The 20,161-nt window shown below is 38.9% G+C and overlaps 2 protein-coding genes across 3 annotated transcripts in view; one reads left to right on the forward strand and one right to left on the reverse strand.

Annotated features, from left to right (window-relative positions):
* Positions 1-2,264, forward strand: part of LOC143854673 (uncharacterized) — a 33,465-nt gene extending 31,201 nt beyond the window's left edge. For both annotated transcript variants that reach the window (XM_077364749.1, XM_077364750.1), the window contains exon 3: positions 1,965-2,264. In XM_077364749.1, coding sequence (XP_077220864.1) covers positions 1,965-2,139 — 175 coding nt within the window. In that variant the 3' untranslated portion in view covers positions 2,140-2,264. The remainder of the gene's footprint in view (positions 1-1,964) is intronic.
* Positions 2,265-3,239: 975 nt separating this feature from the next.
* XRN3 (5'-3' exoribonuclease 3) overlaps positions 3,240-20,161 on the reverse strand; it is a 38,649-nt gene continuing 21,727 nt past the window's right edge. The window contains exons 6-14 of the mRNA XM_077363567.1: positions 19,316-19,444; positions 19,163-19,239; positions 19,034-19,074; positions 18,845-18,919; positions 18,585-18,742; positions 11,577-11,681; positions 11,421-11,496; positions 6,655-6,734; positions 3,240-5,439 (exon numbers count right to left, since the gene is read on the reverse strand). Coding sequence (XP_077219682.1) covers positions 4,782-5,439; positions 6,655-6,734; positions 11,421-11,496; positions 11,577-11,681; positions 18,585-18,742; positions 18,845-18,919; positions 19,034-19,074; positions 19,163-19,239; positions 19,316-19,444 — 1,399 coding nt within the window. The 3' untranslated portion in view covers positions 3,240-4,781. The remainder of the gene's footprint in view (positions 5,440-6,654; positions 6,735-11,420; positions 11,497-11,576; positions 11,682-18,584; positions 18,743-18,844; positions 18,920-19,033; positions 19,075-19,162; positions 19,240-19,315; positions 19,445-20,161) is intronic.

The raw sequence follows: 20,161 nt of genomic DNA on the forward strand, positions 1-20,161 counted from the left end.
TGATAGTCATGCTGCTTTTCATATTGCTGCCATTCCCTTTTTTCATGAACGAACCAGACACAGAAGTTGATATTCATTTTGTAAGTGACAAGGTTCAATAAAGAATTATTAGCACTCTGTATGCTCGAAGTGAAGATCAGCTTGCAGACATATTTACAAAAGTAGTTTCAAGATTTCAGTAGATTCTTTCCAAATTGGGTTCCATTGACATCTCCTCACCAACTTGAGGGGCGAGTGTTAGAAGTGTGGGGGCCTTTTGACCGAGCGCCCCTCATTGCTATTTCTGCAAAAATAACTGTTGTATTTTTATCGTTGCAGCCCTATTGCTATTTCTGGATGATTGGCCCCATTCCATGGGATTCGATGGAGAACGAATCTTGACATAATCTTTGTATTTCTCTCTTTATATTCCTGATGGATCTCTGTATCTTTTATATGAAAGAATAAACGAGAGATACCTTATTGTGGACGTAGGCAATTTTGTTGAACCACGTACCACGTAAAACTCTATGGCCTTCTTGTGTGTTCTGTTTTCTTCATCAGAAGGCATGTTTGTGCCGAAGGCAACAACAAGTGATCCTAGTGGCATGGTAGAGGGCGTCGCCGGGGAAGTGCAGGCGCTCGAGCTGGATGGGGACAGATTTCGGAAGATTTCACTATTTTGGGCTCTGTTTTGAATTTTGATGGAGGCGACCACATCCTTAGGAGTAGACTGTTCGTTCCACACCTCGACTTTGTGGATTCTCTGTGTTGCATAGTAACCAAGCTGCATCAAGCGAAGTTTTTCATGCTTCTGATTGGTTCAGTGACATTCATGTTCGGGTCAATGTTGGATACTTTCCTTATGCTTATGAACAGAAATGTCGCCTTTCTTCCAGTAGGCGAGGTGCATTTGCAGCTGTCTAATCCAGTGAGTCAAGAAATCAGAGATATTGCTATAGGAGCTCGCGAGTCTTTTTCCTGGTCATGATCTGAGGCAGGGCATTCTGCGGAAGCCGAGTTTTTTTTTGTTGCCTTCATGGAAGCTGTGGCTGTGGAGTACATTGCGCCAATTATCTTCCCCCAGGGTATATTAATGGTACTGTAGTAGAAATGCTACCACTACTCTAAGGATGCCGCCATTGCACATAGATTTACTTTCACCTGACATGACCATGAACATGACGCAAACCAAAACACCCAATAATTGTAAAATTACCCCTGGTTATTTCATGCCCCTTGTAAGATAGCCGTCTGTCTGAGTTTTCAGTCTATCAAAACTTCTTTTTATGGGAAAAGGTTCGGGTGAATGAAAGTCTATTTGTGTGTCAAGACCTTTGTATGAACCATTAGTTAGATTCAATGTGGGTGGGGGGTGGGGAGGATACCTCTTTTTTGTTAGACCTGTGGATTGGGGAGTCTTTGTTATGCCATGCTAGCGACTTATAGCGGGGTTAGAGTCTCTGACTATATGAAGTGAGTTGCGTGGTCTTGGGAGATAAAATGATAGTGAAATTGTCAGTCTTTTCCCACTCCTTAGTCTCCTTGGCTCCCATTATTGCTCCCCATCGTCTATTGACCATTGTATATGGACCCCTAACACTTGTTTGCATAGAGGGTGGTGAGCAAAAGAATCAACACATGCGGACGTCTTAAAAGGAACATCTCACTGGCCTAGCTGATGAATGGTAATAGGAAGATGGCCTTTGGTGATGTGCAGTTGGCACTCAAAACACCTTTTTTTTTTTTTTTTTATGGATTTACAAGGGTAGGACCCTAGAACTCTCAAGTGCTAGGGATATCTAGGTCGGGTCAGCCCGGTAATCTGGCTCAGGGAGTCGACTATAATCACCAGAAGGGGACATCTTGTGCCATTACCTGCTTTAACCTGTGTTTAGTATGAATAAAATTTCGTTTACTTTTTTTTACAAAGAAACTTATTTTTATGGGAATCTCTTGAGAGATGTGGCTCTAATTTTGGACAGGCTACTTTCCAAGACTACTCACTTGGAGGACGAGAAGATGAAGAAAGAAGCTGAAGTCCAGCAGCTCATGGCGGAGAATGTTAGGTTAAACGCTTTGCTCGACAAGAAAGAGGCGCAACTATTGGCCATGAATGAGCAGTGCAAGTTCATGGCATTGAACTCACATGGCATTTAGTTTCTGGGTTTTCTACAACCCAGATAATGGTCGCAACTTGAGGCATGCTTTGATGCTGTGTGTTATGTAACAATGTAAATGTGTACCCATTATTTATGAAAAATTGCCTATCTGGTCACTGCAAACTTGTCTCAAAACACTTGCTCCCTGTTTGGGAGGCACCCTTTTGATCTTACTGTTTCTTTGAATCCAAACAAAATAAAGGCAAGTGCGTATCCCAAAAAATACCAAAAAACTGTGTAAATCGCCAAATCCATCTGCCCCATTCACCCCTTCTTTATTTTCTACACGGTAACCCGTTTTAGAAGTGTTTTCCATTAATTAATATCATAAATTTTTAACAAGGGTGCAGGAAAATTCATCCATTCAAATGTTCAAATTTTTGAGGAAATTTAAAACAAGCAAGTTCCTTTTCGTATATTGGTTTTCTAAAAAACCCCTAACAAGGTATCAACATACTAGAATATAGACCATTTCAAAAAAACATACTAGAATATAGAAGGATAGGGGCCTTGTCTTCTGAATTCGCCTTTCCTCTCAAACATGGAGGCCTTTGTTCTCAATTGGCAAAGCCCAAGTCTGCCAGAGTCTTTTCCATACACATGCATCTGCTATAAATAAAACACAACAAAAATCATAGAAGGTTCTTAAATGCCTCTATTTGGTAGATTAGGATGTGATTTTAGCAGTCGACTTGAACCTTCTGCACAATTTACAAACAATGTATGAGAAACAGATGATTTTTTCCTCAAATTTGCATTCAGTTTGGAAAATTTTGGTTAAATTCGCATTGAAATTGGAAAATTCAGATTTAATTCGGAAAATTCTCATTTTGGTGCTGCATTTTGTGTGGTCTAGATCATTCAATAAATATGGGTTCACAAGTGAAACTTTACACATCAGCCTCATCTCATATTAACTATACAGTAAGAGAGGGATTCTAAAATGAAGGGCACCCTTGCAAAAACCCAACTGGAAGGACGCCCTATTGGATCTCATCACTGAACCGTATCTATAGTGACACTGAAAAATGCAAAATTAAAGGAATGGTAAATGAGGTTGTATAAGGTGGATCACATGGGGCACTCTTGGGGGATGGAAGGGTGAAGTTTTGCCCAGCTATTTTTTTGTTTAGGGCTGAGATTAAATAGTTACCCAAAATCAGCCAATTCAATTTTGTGAATGACTGCGATTAGTCTAACAGAAAACATGTTTATTAATCTCTAATCTTCATTAAAAAGTGAATAGACTGATTTGAGTCTATGCACTTCATCATGTTTACTCATACAATTTCCTCTTCCAAAATGTCTCAACTCCACCTCAAAAATCTCCATGTAAATAAATGCCTAAAAGTATTGAAAAATAAAAAATGGGGATTTACTAGGCAATTTTGCGGAAAGCCATTTTGAGGTGGACTTTTGCAGGAGAGAACAGCCACACAGGCTCAGTTTTTAGCAGATCGTGTCTTGTTCATTTAATTTATCTGAGGTGGTTGTTCTCTAATGCAGAAGTCACATGGGAAATGGCTTTATGCAAAATTGCCTAGCAAATCTCAAATGACATGGATGGAAAAAAAATAATTTCATGGCAGTGTTTTCAGTCTCTATTCTATAAATGTCATGACCAACTAAAAGATTCATACAGAAACGTTACCACCATCTCACCTCAATGATATACACATATCCATAACTTGAAGATGAATCTATTTTTGCTATCTGCAAAAAAATTTCAGTTGCTAATGATAAGACCATCCAAGGTTTTTTAAGTTCATGGATTTTTCCAGACTCATAGTGCCTCAAGCATTAACCAGAACCAATCAGCCCCATTTTATTGTGTTCAGTGAAGTTAGCAGCACTGTAGTTCTAGCACCATTTAGGAAAGCATTTCCCCCAAATTCTCACACATCAAATTCAGATTTTGAGCTGATTATTTTGATCATTTACTAAGCTTTAGACTGGTTTCGTATGCTCAGAATCATTTTTTTTCCCTCTTTTTTGGAAGCTACAAAATACCCTGATGACAATAATGTGATATTCCAGGAGGTCTGATATTCAAGATCCCTTCAAGTAGCCTGCTACAAAACCCTGTGCCACTGGTGAAATGAATTTTTGCCATGAATTTCAAGATAACAAATATGAATTGGATCGATCCCTGTGACAAAATCAGCGGGGAAAAGTATAGTATATGGAAGTTGAGTAGAGAAGTCGTGAATAAAATGATATTTAGATGATCTTTTGCGGTTTTGCCATGATTTTTCAGACAACAATATTGAATTGAATCAATCCCTAATGAAAATCTGTGATTAAACCACACCGTCTTTTGAGCAAAAGCAGTTCTAACAAGGATTTGTCAGGTAAATGAGCTTCATTTTATAAAAAAAGAAAAAAAAATTGTAATGTAGCTATCAAAGGAATGGTCAGCCTGGGCTTTTTATCCAATGTTACATTTTCTCTCAGTTTATTGCATAGATTTTTGCAATGCAATATGCATTTAAGAGACGAGAATAATAACCACTGGAAAAAACTGAAACTAAACTAAGATCATAAAAGGAGAAAATTGTCAAATACCTCTAACAAGAGAGCTACTAATGTACAACATCTAGTCCACAACTAAGGTCACTACATGCCAAGCATGGAATAAGCTTAGTAGCGACCGTAGCCAGGTGGTGGTGGTGGCAGCCTTCGATTGGCACCTCTATCCAGAACTGAATAAGGATTGGGCAATTGTTGAGGGTACCCTCTGTCCAAACCAATATGATTCACCGCTACCATTACATGGTTACCATACTCATTATACTGTTGTGGCCACTGACCTGCTCCGTATAATTCGTAGGCCCAGTGGCGATTATTATATCCACTTGGCTGAATATAAGCCCCTGTTAGAGCTGTTTGTGCAGGAGGTCTATTATGTAACTGGTATGGATAACAACCAGTTTGATGTGAACTGGGGTAGTGACTCCTTCCTCTTCTGTCTCTCTGCCAATAGTTAGGTTCATATTGAGGATGGGCCCACCTATCATATGGATGATGGGTGGATGGAGAGTTGTGCAACTGTCCATAACCGTGATTTGAATGGTTTTGAACAGTGGGATATGCATACCTTTCTTCACGAACAGAATACCTGTCTTCCTGGCTAGGGTTTCTGCCATTTGAATAGTGAGGAGATACACCATCATAAGATGACCGGGCGTGCATCTGTCCACCTCTGTTACGTTCCGTCCGTACTTGTAGGCTGTTGACAACCAGTCGATGAGCTGCCTCTTTAAGCTGTCTGCCCGAAATTGTCCGAGTTGGATTTTGCCTGAAATGGGAAGCAAAACTCAAATACTTGTACAACAGGAAATCCTATCCGCCAAAAAACTAAAGGGGTCAAGATTTTATCTGAAAAGCCTACTTGATAAAGGAGTTAGGATCATGGTTTGAAATTTCGGTTTCGGCCTCAGCCGAAAACGAAATTTCAGTGGTGGAAATCTAGGTGGAAATTTCGTTTTCGGTGGAAATTTTAGCTGAAAATCTTATAATTTCGGTTTTAAATTTTGGTTCGGATTTCGGCCAAAATTTAAAACGATGGTTAGGATCACCCATTTCATGTGACTAGACATTCCCCTGCAGTCTTGATCACAACCCACAAGATGAACAGCAATAATTACTATACTACAAGTATGATGAGAATGGGAAAGAGAAGGACTGGCCATGTCGTTTCTACTAATAATATTATGTATATATGGGAAATGATATCAGCACAACCATGTTTTACTAATTGCACAGACCAATCTTGTCTTTTTTTAATTGCTTTTTCAGAGCTTTTTGGGAACTGTAATGACCTTTTCACAGCTCTTAAAATACTAACAGACAAGATGTGTTAGTGAAATATCAAAACAAGGTTGTGCTGATATCATTTCAACATAAATAGGGGAATGTATCTGTATTCTCTTGTTTTGATAATGGAGTTCCTCACTTTAATAAACATTCTTTTGATGGCTCTAGTACTTTTGTGGGAACTGTAACAGCCTTTACAGACAATTTAAAAAGCTTAAAATGAAGAGTGTCACTATAAGAACAAGGGAGTGCGGGTATCATTTCTATAATTATTCCTGTATTGGGAGCTTTATGTACACACACACACACACACACAAGGTGATGATACCCAAGTTCTTTTGTTCGGATATTGGGGTCTCTCTATTTTATTTTAAGCTTCTAATTGGTTGGGGCTACCTTTTTGGGAATTGTAACAGCTAATGAGAAAACTGTAAAGACAGGGATGCCAATATCTAAAAAAGAGAGTAGAGCTTCCATATTGGGTGTATAAATCTAGGTAATTTCGCAAGAGGCCATTTCTTGGCTCACTTTTGCAGTGTGTGTGTATGTGTCTATATATATATATATATAGAGAGAGAGAGAGAGAGAGAGAGAGAGAGAGAGAGAGAGAGAGAGAGAGAGAGGAAAAGAACAGTTTTCTATGCTACCATATTTTCCTGCCTTTGACATCAACTTTAAGCATAAAATTGGACAGTACCTTCCATTTTCCCATGGTTTCCTCCCAGTATCTTCATGCCATAGAACTGGTGCTGGCTTTAGATCTCCTAGTGTAACAGTCTGCAATAAGGAGACCAAAAAGGTTGGGAAAGGGATACACCCTTATATAATAAAAGAACTACAAAAGTTTCCAGTGTCAAAAGCCCTACATATATTTAAAATTTCCGATCATCAAATTTCTAAGTAATACAGTGATGCCTAGAATAACGAGCTCATGGAAATTCAAAGGTGCTGAGGTATTCTAGACCAAGTGTAAACATGTTGTTCTTTTCCTTATCCTCTGTATAGACAACTTTAGCATCCAATTCCAACTAGTGTCAACTTACAATTTTTACTTTTTAGGATTTTATAGCAATATCCTTTCTGCTTTAAGCATGTATGGTGCATGTCTCTGTGACAATATTATACGTGAAATCTTGATAGAACCCAGTATTATTTAAAAAAACCAGCATAGTCAAGCCCAATTCTCCTAGTTTTAAGTCGGCAAGGTGATGGCATGAGTGTATCACTATCCTATGAAATAAATGGAGGGAGAACCTATTTATAGAATAAACCAGTGTTGCATGGATTCGGATTCGCGTGTGAGGATCTAACACGGAGTAGAGGTGTTGGATTCGGCAAACCCCCAAAAGTAGAATTTGGTAACTTTAAATAAAATAAAATTTTCAAAAAAAAAAAAAATAAATAAAAAAAAATAAAAATAAAAAATAAAAAAAATAAAAAATATATATATATATATATATATATGAGAAAACGGTTCTTTCACATATGTGTAGAGAGTTCTCTACACACTAGCTTAAAATACAGTGGGGGCCCACATTGTTTGGGTGATCCAAGCCATCCATTTTAAAGGCCCTCATATAGATAGGGTGTCTACAAAAAATCAGATCCATAGGATCATTCCAACTCTACGATTTGTGGAGGTAAAATGGATGTCTTTAAACCCTCACAAATTAGTCCATTTTTTGCCTCCACAGTTCGAATGGTTAGGATGATCCTATGGATCTGATTTTTTGTGGACACCCTATCTATGTGAGGGCCTTAAAAATGAATGGTTTGGATCACCCAAATAATGTGGCCCCCACTGTATTTTAAGTTAGTGTGTAGATAACTTATCTACACATATGTGTAGGAACCGTTTCTCATATATATATATATATATATATATATATATATATATATATATATATATATATATAGAGAGAGAGAGAGAGAGAGAGAGAGAGAGAGAGAGAGAGAGAAAAGTGTAGCTACACATACGTGTAGCTAACTTAGCTACACCGACGGCTTAAAATACAGTGGGCCCCACATTGTTTGGGTGATGCAAACCATTCATTTGATGGGCCCTCACATTGATAGGGTGTGCCCAAAAAATCAGCTCCATAGGATCATCCCAACCCTTCAAACTGTGGAGGCAAAAATGGACGCGTAAAAACCTTCACAAATCTGTCCATTTTTGCCGCCACAGTTTGAAGGGTTGAGATCATCCAATGGAGCTGATTTTTTGGGCACACCTTATCAATGTGAGGTCCTATTAAATGAATGGTTTGGATCACCCAAATAATGTGGGCCCACTGCATTTTAAGCCGACGGTGTAGCTAAGTTAGCTACACGTATGTGTAGCTTCACTTAGCTACACCAACAGCTTAAAATACAGTGGGCCCCACATTGTTTGGGTGATGCAAACCATTCACTTGATGGGCCCTCATATAGATAGGGTGTGCCCAAAAAATCAGCTCTATAGGATCATCCCAACCCCTACGATTTGTGGAGGCAAAAATGGACGCGTAAAAACCTTCACAAATCTGTCCATTTTTGCCTCCACAGTTTGAAGGGTGGGGATGATCCTATGGAGCTGATTTTTTGGGCACACCCTATCAATGTGATGGTCTATCAAATGAATGGTTTGGATCACCCAAACAATGTGGGCCCACTGTATTTTAAGCCGTCGGTGTAGCTAAGTTAGCTACACGTATGTGTAGCTTCACTTAACTCTATATAATCACTTAACTCTATATATATATATATATATATATATATATATATATATATATATATATATATATATATATAGAGAGAGAGAGAGAGAGAGAGAGAGAGAGAGAGAGAGAGAGAGAGAGAGAGAGAGAGAGAGAGAGAGAGAGAGAGAGAACATTTCCTACACACTTGTGTAGGTAAGTTACCTACACACTAGCTTAAAATACAGTGGGGGCCCACATTGTTTGGGTGATCCAAACAATTCATTTGAATGATCCTCACATAGATAGGGTGTCCACAAAAAATCAGATCCATAGGATCATCCTAACCATTCAAACTATGGAGGCAAAAAATGGACTAATTTGTGAAGGTTTATACACGTCCATTTTACCTCCACAAATCGTAGGGTTGGGATGATCCTATGGATCTGATTTTTTGTGGACACCCTATCTATGTGAGGACCATTCAAATGAATTGCTTGGATCACCCAAACAATGTGGGCCCCCACTGTATTTTAAGCTAGTGTGTAGGTATATATATAGAGAAAACGGTTCCTACACATATGTGTAGAGAGTTCTCTACACACTAGCTTAAAATACAATGGGGGCCCACATTGTTTGGGTGATGCAAGCCATCCATTTTAAAGGCCCTCACATAGATAAGGTGTCTACAAAAAATCAGATCCATAGGATCATCCCAACCCTACGATTTGTGGAGGTAAAATGGATGTCTTTAAAACTTCACAAATTAGTCCATTTTTTGCCTCCACAGTTCGAATGGTTAGGATGATCCTATGGATCTGATTTTTTGTGGACACCCTATCTATGTGAGGGCCTTAAAAATTGAATGGTTTGGATCACCCAAATAATGTGGCCCCCACTGTATTTTAAGCTAGTGTGTAGATAACTTGTCTACACTTGTGTGTAGAAACCGTTTTCTCATATATATAACTTAAAATACAGTAGAGGGCATATTGTTTGGGTGATCCAAACCATTCATTTGATTGGCCCTCACATAGATAGGGTGTCCACAAAAAATCAGCACCATAGGATCATCCCAACCCTACGATTTGCGGAGGTAAAATGGACGTGTATAAACCTTCACAAATCTGTCCATTTTTTGCCTCCACGGTTCGAAGGGTTAGGATGATCCTATGGAGCTGATTTTTTGTGGACACCCTATCTATGTGAGGGCCAATCAAATGAATGGTTTGGGTCACCCAGACAATGTGGGCCTCCACTGTATTTTAAGCTACTGTGTAAATAACTTATCTACACTTGTGTGTAGAAACCGTTTTCTCTCTCTCTATATATATATGTGTATATGTATATATATTAATGAAAATTTTGAGGGTAGAGGGTTGAGGCGAGTTTTGTATTAAGAGAGTCAAGGGGGTTGATGTTCGAGGGTCGAGGTGCTAGGGTTTTTATTAAAAGAGTATAAGTTGTGCTGTCATATAAAAAAGTTAAGAATAAAACACGTTTAAAGGGAAAATGTACAGGATTTGCATTTTAAAAGATACAACGATGAATCGGATTCGCCCGAAAAAAACAGGATTCGTGCGGGACACAACTACGACAAGAATCCGGGTGTGTCCCACATGAATCCATGTCTGATTCGCACGTGGAGACGTGTCGGCACGGATTCGGCATAGGGGGGCAAGAATCCATGCAACATAGGAATAAACTGAATCATGGTGAGAGAAAAGGAGTAGAAGGTTCCCGTGCACATGGCTTTAAATTTCCCCAAAACGACCGAAATGCTTCGGTTTCCATCCCCACCGAAATGAAATTTCAATGAATTTCTTCCACGTCATCATTTCCATAAAATTCCTGAAATTCAATTGAAATTCCCAAAATTCGACCAAAATGATCATAACGACAAAATAATAGAGAGATGTTATGATTTGCATTTCATTCCATGAATGTAGAGAATGATATTTGGTTGGCAACATCATTGGGCGGGACCCATAATACCTAGCAACTCTATGTGGTATTGACAAAGAGTTGGGGTCCTTGGAGGGGAGCCCGGTCATTGTACTTTCTTCTAGTTAATTACATTGTACTTCTTTATTGACTTTATTAATCCAGAGATGCACGAGGTGTTCGATGTGATTAAGACATCATGGATGTCTTTCTTGCTTATGTGATGGTTCCTAAGTATGTATTTGTCCTTATTCTACTATTGCCCAAAGTTTCATCTTAAAGTGTTTCCATATGTTTCTATATGTTTCTGTGATTTTACAAGATTTCTACTGAAGCAGAAATGTTTCTGTTTCCGTGCCGACCAAAACCGAAATTTAAAACCTTGCTCTGCAAAAGTGTACGGTTTGAAACTAAACATATCATCAATAAAGTATAGGTGCATACAAGAACGCAACATTCATTCTGAAGACAAGAAGTAGACACTTGACAGAAGGTACAGAAGCATCATTTTTAGTGATAGCAGCCCAAGGGCAATCATCCACATTTACAAAATATTCTAGAAGTGGAAGTGTAATCAAACACATGTTGGCAGAAGCATCATTTTTAGTGATAGCAGCCCAAGGGTAATCAACCACATTTATAAACTATTCTAGAAGTGGAAGTGCAATCAAACACATGTTGGCTAAAGTAAAAAAGACAAAGCACATGGTCAAAAGATATTATCAAAGTTATGAAACAACAAGAAGATTTGGTTATCCTGATGTTGACAACAAATGCCAATACAAAATTCAGACCTAATAAACAAAAAGCTTCAGTTACATGATGCCAGAAAGTAATCACATACCTTCTTGGGGAAGATAACTCCCACTGGTGGCCGAGTGATGTGTTTATGCCAATCTGGTAGCTTGTCTACTGCACATCTGAGAATGATGGTGAACCTCAGATGTATGATTGATGCAATAAACCTAGTAGAGCTTCAAATTCCATATAGCCAACTTACATGACTTGATTGCTAATAATATCCTCCATTCCTTTAACAGGAGACTGGAAAATGGGAGGGCATGGATCTCCATGGCAAAGGGATAGATACCCATTCATTCCACCGCTGCATGCAGCCCTAACAAGAATCAGAAAAATATCCCAAAAAAAATAAAAATCTCACAACAAACCACAGAAAACATAGGAAGTCATGGCAGAATTCAAGACACTTAATATATCATACAGATATAATAGAATATTTTGATGTATATATTTATGCAGAAGAAATTCAGATACAAATCAATTTTGCACCTAGATTTGTCTAAACTTCATTTTGGCACGGAATTCCAATTTTGCACTTTTGCCACAAATTTTCACCGAACGTTGAGATTTGCCACCACCAACCTCACCCGACACATAGAAACAGTCCAAAGTAATCATGAAGCTCACCCGCTTGTGGGTCAAGATCTACACCTACTCATAGAAGAAAATCACTACTCCAATATTTTCTGTTAAAGACTTTTGAAACCTTCATTGTTTATGAGAATTTATAAAGATTTTTTCCGCCATTTGTGATTACTTTCAGGATGCCTGTTATTTATTTGTTTCTCTACGAAGTCCTGGTAGATTACAATAAATCCGTTCTGAAGTATTTTCTCTCCTTTTGGTAGGAAAGTGAATATTTTTCAACCCTCTCACCTCAACATTAAACTGTTAAAGTATTTTGAAATTTTCTAATGGGATCTCTGTTTTTCTCATGCTCCAAGGTCTAACGAACTTTGAAAGTTCTAAAAGATTTTGAAATTTTCTACTGGGATATCTGTTTTTCTCATAAAGCTACCTGGAAGGTTCAATATTCCTAATGTTCTCTGCAGAAATTCAGTCCTGGAACTGTTTCTAATAGGTAATATAATTTTTCATCAAGATTCTGTTTCTTTCGACGTAAAACGGATGTAAAGCAAATTCTATGGACATTTTAAGTGGAAAAATGAGTGTAAAATTTGTTTTATGCCCATTTTACGTCGAAGGAAATGGAGCCCAAGGAAAAGCAAAAAAATACAACAAAAACATAAATGAAAAAGGACTGAAATAGAGGATCTTGAAAGAAAAAAAAAAAGAAGCACGAGAGTGCCCATTGCTTTCAGAAGAGATTAAAAGAAAAAAAGAAGAAAATACAACAAAAACATAAATAAAAAAAGGACCAAATAAAGGATCTTGGAAAATAAAAAAGAAGCAGCATAAAAGTGCCAATTGCATTCAGAAGAGATGAGTATAACAAATATCCTAGAGTGATAGCCTCTATAGTTAACAAATTGGGGAGCTTCAATATTTATTCTACACATCGAGCTCTTTTCCTTATCGGTAAATTGACCATTAGTCCCCTTGCTTCGATAGAAGCTATTAGCATGCTTTACTAGCACATTGACCAATATCACTTCTCTTCAATAGAAGCTATCAGCATGCTTCTAACATGATGATCGAAAATCTCTTAGCAACTTCACCAGTTTATCAAATATAGAAGTCCACACTATATAGAAAGAAAGTCCTTACACTGGAAAATTGGTTATAGCCAACTTCATCAATGTTTTTATGACCCTGGAGGGGCAGAATTTAGCACTCCATGATTCCAACCTAGACTCAAATCTTTCCACAACAGGATTCCAATTACGCTCCTCAAGGGTGTTAGGCTTCACAAGAAAGACCAAATTGGGGAAGAACTGTCAAATTCTAGGATCAAGGCCAAGTTGACCAGTGTGAACTCTTCAAAATTTATTCAACATATCTCTTTTCCTTATTGATACTGTTAAAGTATAAGAGATTAAATAATGTCTTCTCCAACAGCTTACTCACTGCAATCTTTAAATATCAAGTAATTGGTCGCTTCCTCCTATTCTGTTCGCCATCCTTTATCCAATTTGTAAAAGGAGCTCCTTTCCGACAAATACCAAATCATTTCGAATGAACCTAGAAGAAATTTTAACAAATCCATCAGTCCACACGGATCGAAAATGGGACAGATAAAAAATCTGATCTTCTCTTAGGCGTGAGGGAGAGCGAAAACGATTTTTGAGCTGACAGAGGGCGAAGGTGTGGGTTGTGGGATTGGGATAATCCACTGCAATCTTGTATCTTTTCTCATATAGTGGAAGATTGAATTGATGTACGCATCATTGCCGAACCACGCAAAGCTCACATGTGCACATTGCGGCTTGTTGCTTCTTTCCACTTCTTGCAACTGTTTAGATCGGATTAGCACTATGTTTTCTCTACAAATTGACATCAAATATGCTGGAGCGATCAAAATCAAATCGAACGATCAAGAACGTCAGAGTTTGAAAGCTTGAACGAAGATTCTCGCGGATGGTGGAGTTTCATCAAGAGAGAACCTTCGCTTCAAATCTCATTGTTGATTTCAAAGGTAGTTTAGATTGATCCAAAGAGGATTGGAATGATTAGGAAGATGGGGGCAAGATTTACTCCGTTTCTAGATTTTCCCGTCCCAGAAAAGGCGACTGCTCGAGCTAAAGGAGTAACTGCACTTGGGGAGAGGCGACCACCCAACTTCCTTCTAAGAGAGGTGACCCACTTTCCAAAACCTAAAAATTGATAATTTTGTTTTAACGATTATGGTGCGATCTAACATCACTACAATGGGTTAAACTCGAAATTTGAGGTTGCAAAGTTAGAGAAGCTCTTGGGGTTGAGCCTCTAGCTCAGTTGGTAAAGGCTATGTTCTTTCACCCTGAGGTCGGGGGGTTCGATCCCAGCTTACCTATCAAAACAAGTTAGAGAAGCTCTTCGTCACGAAGAGCTTGGCTAAGAGGTTGTATCTAAAGCGTCAGTTGTATGGACTAAAGATGCAGGAAGGCAAGAATCTTCTAGAACACATGATTGTGTTCAACGGGATTGTGGATTAGATCTACAATGTGAAAAGAAGGAAAAAGACGGGGGCTATTGATGTGATCAAAGAAATATGCATGAGAAATAGCCTTACATTTTCGGGGGTAAGTCACGGGGTCTTCAAGGATGGGATGGGAACTACTGAGGGATGGGAAAGTAAGAAATACCGGTAAGGATGGAACGATCGGATTTCTTCTTGGTGATTGGATCTGTAATGGGTGTGACTATCATAACTTTCGACGGCGATCTGATTGACGAAGATGTTCAAAAAAGAGAAGATGGGATCATCAGAGGACCAAAAAACTGCAACCGGAACAACGGACGGAAGGAAAAAACCGCTTATGGCAGGAGGACAGAAAAGCGGAGGTCATTGACAAAAATGAGTTTGTAATTGTTGAGGTCTCTGGGGAACAAATTGAAACGAGATCCAGGTTACTGAGAATGTGACTAATTGGTAAAATGAAAAAGACGAAGTGGAAGCTGGAAGAAGTATGGATCTGGGCTAGATGGTCTTGGGATCTCCCAGATCTACAGGAATTTTTCACCATTAGTTCAAATGAGTTACTATTTTGTTTTGATTCGGAAGAGCAAGCAACCAGAACACTTACTAAGGGTGTCGATGCTCTCGGGGAAAATCTGTTATCTCTAAGCCCTTGGCATAATTCTCATAAAACTGGAGCAAAATCGGTCTGGATCTGCTTATACGGAATATCACTGCATGCATGGGCGCCTACAACGGTGAGAACCTTAGGGGAGGCAATTGGTATGGTGCTGGAGGTAAAAATAGAAGGTGGACATCCTCAGAGTCTTGATTATGTGAAGGCGAAGATTTCCACGATGGAGTGGGCATTCTTCAGAGCAACAATGAAACTCAAAGTTGAAAATCACATTTTTTCGATTGGGGTTGCCATCGAATTTGACGACGATATACAGATTGTGGCATCTCAATTCGATAGAAATCATGCCAATGTTCCTATTGAATTTGTTAGGGGGGAGGAAAGGATGGGATGGAGGAAGACGGGGGAAAACGGTTGTGACCAGAAGGACGCATCGAAGGTGGCGAGAAAGAAGAAACAATCTCCACCGTCGGATCATTCAAATGGTTTCAAATCCAACGATGAGATCCGGATTTCCGAGAAGATAAGAAAAGGGAAAGATCCAATGGTCCACGAGCTTATCCGATGAGATCTGTATCATTGATTTAAGTTTTTTTTAAAAAGTTGAACGGGCAGAAACATCGAAGACTGCTGCTTATGATAGAATCGTGTCAAAAGGTGTATCACTGCTGTGACTGAGCGACATGTGGCCTCTTTGCATAGGTCCAGAAGTATGGCTGAAGATAAGACGTACAAGTCAAGAAAAATGAAGAGACTTTCGGATGGGTGGTGTGGTGATGAAGAGCTGGTGCTTTTAAATAGGGACAACGAAAAAAGAAGTAACTATTGGTCCAAATGGCGGTGGATTGCATAGACCAAAGAAGAGTGTATATCTATCTAAAGGTGGAAGAAAGGAGTCAAGGTGGATGAAGCGTGATATTAATGTACAAGAAATTGCTGACGAATATGTTGCTCTCAGATGGAGAAGGATGGGTGGTGGAAAAATCCTGAAGATAGAAGGACCAGATGCTCAAAATGGGGAAAATCTGTATACAAAAAGACAGGAGGAGGATGATGATAGAAATAGGGAGGAAGCATTTGAGCAGGACCATAATCATGAATCGGTGGCAAAAGGACACATCACCATCCAGATTCGAGAAAATTCCTATGGACACGGTGCCGATAATAACGCAATCGGAATCGGGGGATGATACTTTGGAGGTCGACCTAAAAAAGAAGATTACAGGGTGTTATCGAAGATGCGAAGGGGATTCAATATGATGATGGAGTCAGTGGAATTCGCAGAGATGACTGAGATGGGAGAAAAGCTGGGCATTCAATATGATGATGGCTTATCAAAAGTTATGGATGATGAGCTTGTCCCCGTGTATGGATGACGATCTCGGCATGCTGAATAAGAATGATATTGTTTGCACCCGAAAGACTTTCATGGAGATTGAAAACAGGGATCAAGCCGGTAAACATCAAACAAAAGGCTTTGGAGAAGGAAAAAGGGAGAACAAAGCCTTACGACGTGCGAAGGTTACACTCGGTTTCTTAAAAGAAGATCAGAGTCTGGTAGATTAGGGGTTTGGGGACGGAGATGAAGAAGAAGATGGCGGCAAAGGACATTTGCCATAGGAGAAAACCTGACATTTTTTTGATATTATTGAATCTAACTTTTGGGGGTAGCGGAGAATTCTATCAATGAGATTTGGGGTGGAAACAATCATAAGATGCAGTTGGATCCGTTTGGGGGTATTATTGTTGTCTGGAAGGAGGATTTATTCTGATTGCGAATGATTTTGGGTACCTCGTTCGTGAAATCAGATCGTTGATAGCACTATGAGGAGGTCGGCAAATGTGAGGGTAGACTACCTGGCCAAAGAAGAATTTTTCCTGGAGAGCACGAATGTCTTTATTGCACCTGACAAGGAGGATAACTGAATTGTTTATTAGGGGGTGTAATTATTGAATGGGTGTTATTATCATGGATATCAGGGACAACCTCTACGAAGGTTGTAGAATTTAAAATTTTAGTGTTTTTATTTTGGACTGGTGAATGTAAAGGGGACGGTAAAGGGGGAATAGTTTTGGATTTTTCTTTTATGCTCTGTTTGGATGCCGGGTTTTTTTTTTACCTGGGATTTATGTGGGTAAAGGTAGGAGACAAAAGAGGGGACAAGGATTAATTAGAGAAAGATATTATGATGAGTGGAGAGAGAGGGTAGAGAGAGAAAGAGAGAACACCATTTTCAAGAGAAGATTTTGCTGATGTCAGCAAGAAAAAGCTGATGTGACCACTAAAACTTTACCCACATAAATCCTGGGAACAAAAAAAACCTAGCATCCAAACAGAGCATTAGGATCTTGGAGTTATCTCCTAGGTCCTCATACAATGTAATTCATGTGGGACTCCTGGTCCCTTCTCCATGTAATTCTCGTATGAATTACCAATATATCTTTGTCAATTTTCAAAAAGAAAAGAAAAGAAGGAAAAAGACACGCCCTTATTGCTTCTTCCCTTCATGATTCATACAAAAATTTGGGGACTATGCTGCTGCTGTTTAGGAAGGATATAGTAAAGTGGAGAAAATTACTGTGTTGCTCCTGCCAAAAGTGAATAGGAGGAAGCCCCATCTTGCCTAGCCAAGATCATGGGTAGTTTTTTTGTGTTGAGAATCAAATTGGAAGGCTGTTTGATAGGAGATCAGGGGAATGAAAGTTGAGATCCAGAACATGTCTGGCAACCATGAATTATTTTCCATGGAATATGAGCTTACCCAATGGTGACGGAAGGTAGGAGAGGGAGAGACCTGAGAGGAATTGAGTGAATAGAGGATGGGAAAAGGCTGAAAAAAAACTCCACTCAAAATACAATTTTATTTTTTATCTGATTTTAGCCGCTTCTCACCGTCTCCTCACTCGTGGCTTCTCAAGTCTCTCCTCCTCCCACCCTTCCTACTACTCTCTCACCACTTGATAAACTGATATTCCATAAAATAGAATTCACGGTTTTCAAACATGGCCTCAGGTCAACGGGTAAGGCATGCAATGTTATCATTGCAAGGTTTATGGTCGCTTAAAGTGTAACTCTCCGGAACATGCTTACAAGGACAATAGAAACGGTTCTGAGAATACTACCGTGGTTGTGATGAAAGAATAGAGCGAGATGGTTGGAAAATGTTCTGATAGTCTTTACATGCAATCGAACATCTCATGATGAGTGGATTCTAGATTCAAGCTGTTTTATTCATGTATGCACTAGGATAGGATTTTTTTTATAAATTCCAAGAGAGGACATGTGTAGTGTCCTAGGGGACAGGTCTACATGTGACATCATGGGTGGTGGGATGGTGAAGCTAAAAAATGTTTGATGGAGTGGTTCACACTTAAGGTGGTATGACGTGTGCCTCAACGATGCAAAGGAATCTAACATCACTTGAACCAAAAAACAATTCTTAAATAGCATGTGATGACCTAAAGTATTAGGATTAAGCAATCATTGTCATATATAAAATTGCGACGCAAACCTGGCAATTGGAATAATTTTTTCTTTGATTTCAGCATCTTTCTTGTCTGAAAGTTGCTTGCAACAGTCATCAAGAGAAAATATATATGACAACAGAGGATGAGATACTGTCACGAAAAGCATCTCAAACATAACACTGTTCCTTCGCACTTCCTCCTCCTAAAGAAAAGTTTAATGAGAATTAGTTTCTGAATGATTTGGTTACATAACAATAAAGGATTTGGATATCTTTGACATGATTGTTCGACCAGGGTGACTTACTGTTGACGTATGTTCAACTTTTTCTACCTCAACAAGAAGGCGACATTCATCAATGAAAGGTAGTTTAGCAATACCCTTCAATACAACAAAAACCAAGGAAAAACAGTTAAATAATTTGACTTAAACAAAACACTTGCTTCCTCTAAAACTTCATTACTATGATCAAATTATAGGCTGCTGTACAGATACCTGCCATGCATATCGCTTGCCATTCATGTCAACTTCAAAATCTGATCAAGACAGTAAGAAATAAAGTTAAATGTTTGATAAAGAATGGAAACTATTGAGGAAATTGAAATTGGTAGACGATAAGGATACCCGTCGGGTAAAAATCAATGATTGGTGAATCTTGATCGGTCATCAAATGTCTATAATGCACAGGAAGTGCATGGGAACTGCAAATAAGTAGACCCAATCAGCAAGTAATCAACAGATAAGAACAGTGAAAACGATGATTAGTGGTAATTTGACCTTGCAGCTGGAAACACCCCGAGCAGCTGGTTGAATGGTTTAAATGGAGATCCAGGTTCAAAGCATATGTTTAATTGATCCAGATCCTTGAGATCAGAAGCAAAAGGTGCATAATGATAGGGATAAAACCTGAAAGATAGAACCACGCACAATTAAGAGTGGAAAATAATGAAGGAAAATTCAAGCATCATATGCCAGCAGGACGCCTGGCATGTGATGGAGAAATTATACTAAAACCAAACCACATGGAAAACAATCCTCACAAGTAATTGACAACAAAGGCTTTGGTGTTTTTTTTAAAGAGAGGACACATAAAAAGCATAAAGTTAGAAGTATGCTCTAAAAAATAGTAACCAGAATGGACCCCTCAGTCTTAGAGATAAATTTAGACTCCTAATTTGAAAAAGGAAGAAAGAAAGAGTTGAAACAATCCTCACAAGTATTTGACAACAAAGGCTTTGGTGTTTTTTTTTTAAAGAGAGGACACATAATAGTAACCAGAACGAACACTTCAGTCTTAGAGATAAATTTAGATTCCTAATTTGAAAAAGGAAGAAAGAAAGAGTCCATTTCCATCTCTCTCTCTCTCTCTCTCTCTCTCTCTCTCTCTCTCTCTCTCGTCTGTGTGCGCCAAAAATCACCCCCCGCCTCCCCCCCCCATCCCCGATTTTTGGCACCCCAAATCCCTAAAATCTATCCCATTTGGGTTTGCACATTTGAATAAAACATATTTTTTGTTTTCTCCTTGCCGTGTTAACCCTCTTCTCCATTGTGCAAACCCTAAAACCCTAAAATACCCTCTCCAATCTGTATTAGCGTATTTGCGCCCCCCCTTCACTGTAAAAC

This window comes from Tasmannia lanceolata, unplaced genomic scaffold (genome assembly GCF_043159265.1).
Source record: "Tasmannia lanceolata isolate RefF3 unplaced genomic scaffold, GAP_Taslan_0.1 ptg000020l, whole genome shotgun sequence".
NCBI classification, from domain to species: Eukaryota; Viridiplantae; Streptophyta; class Magnoliopsida; order Canellales; family Winteraceae; genus Tasmannia; species Tasmannia lanceolata.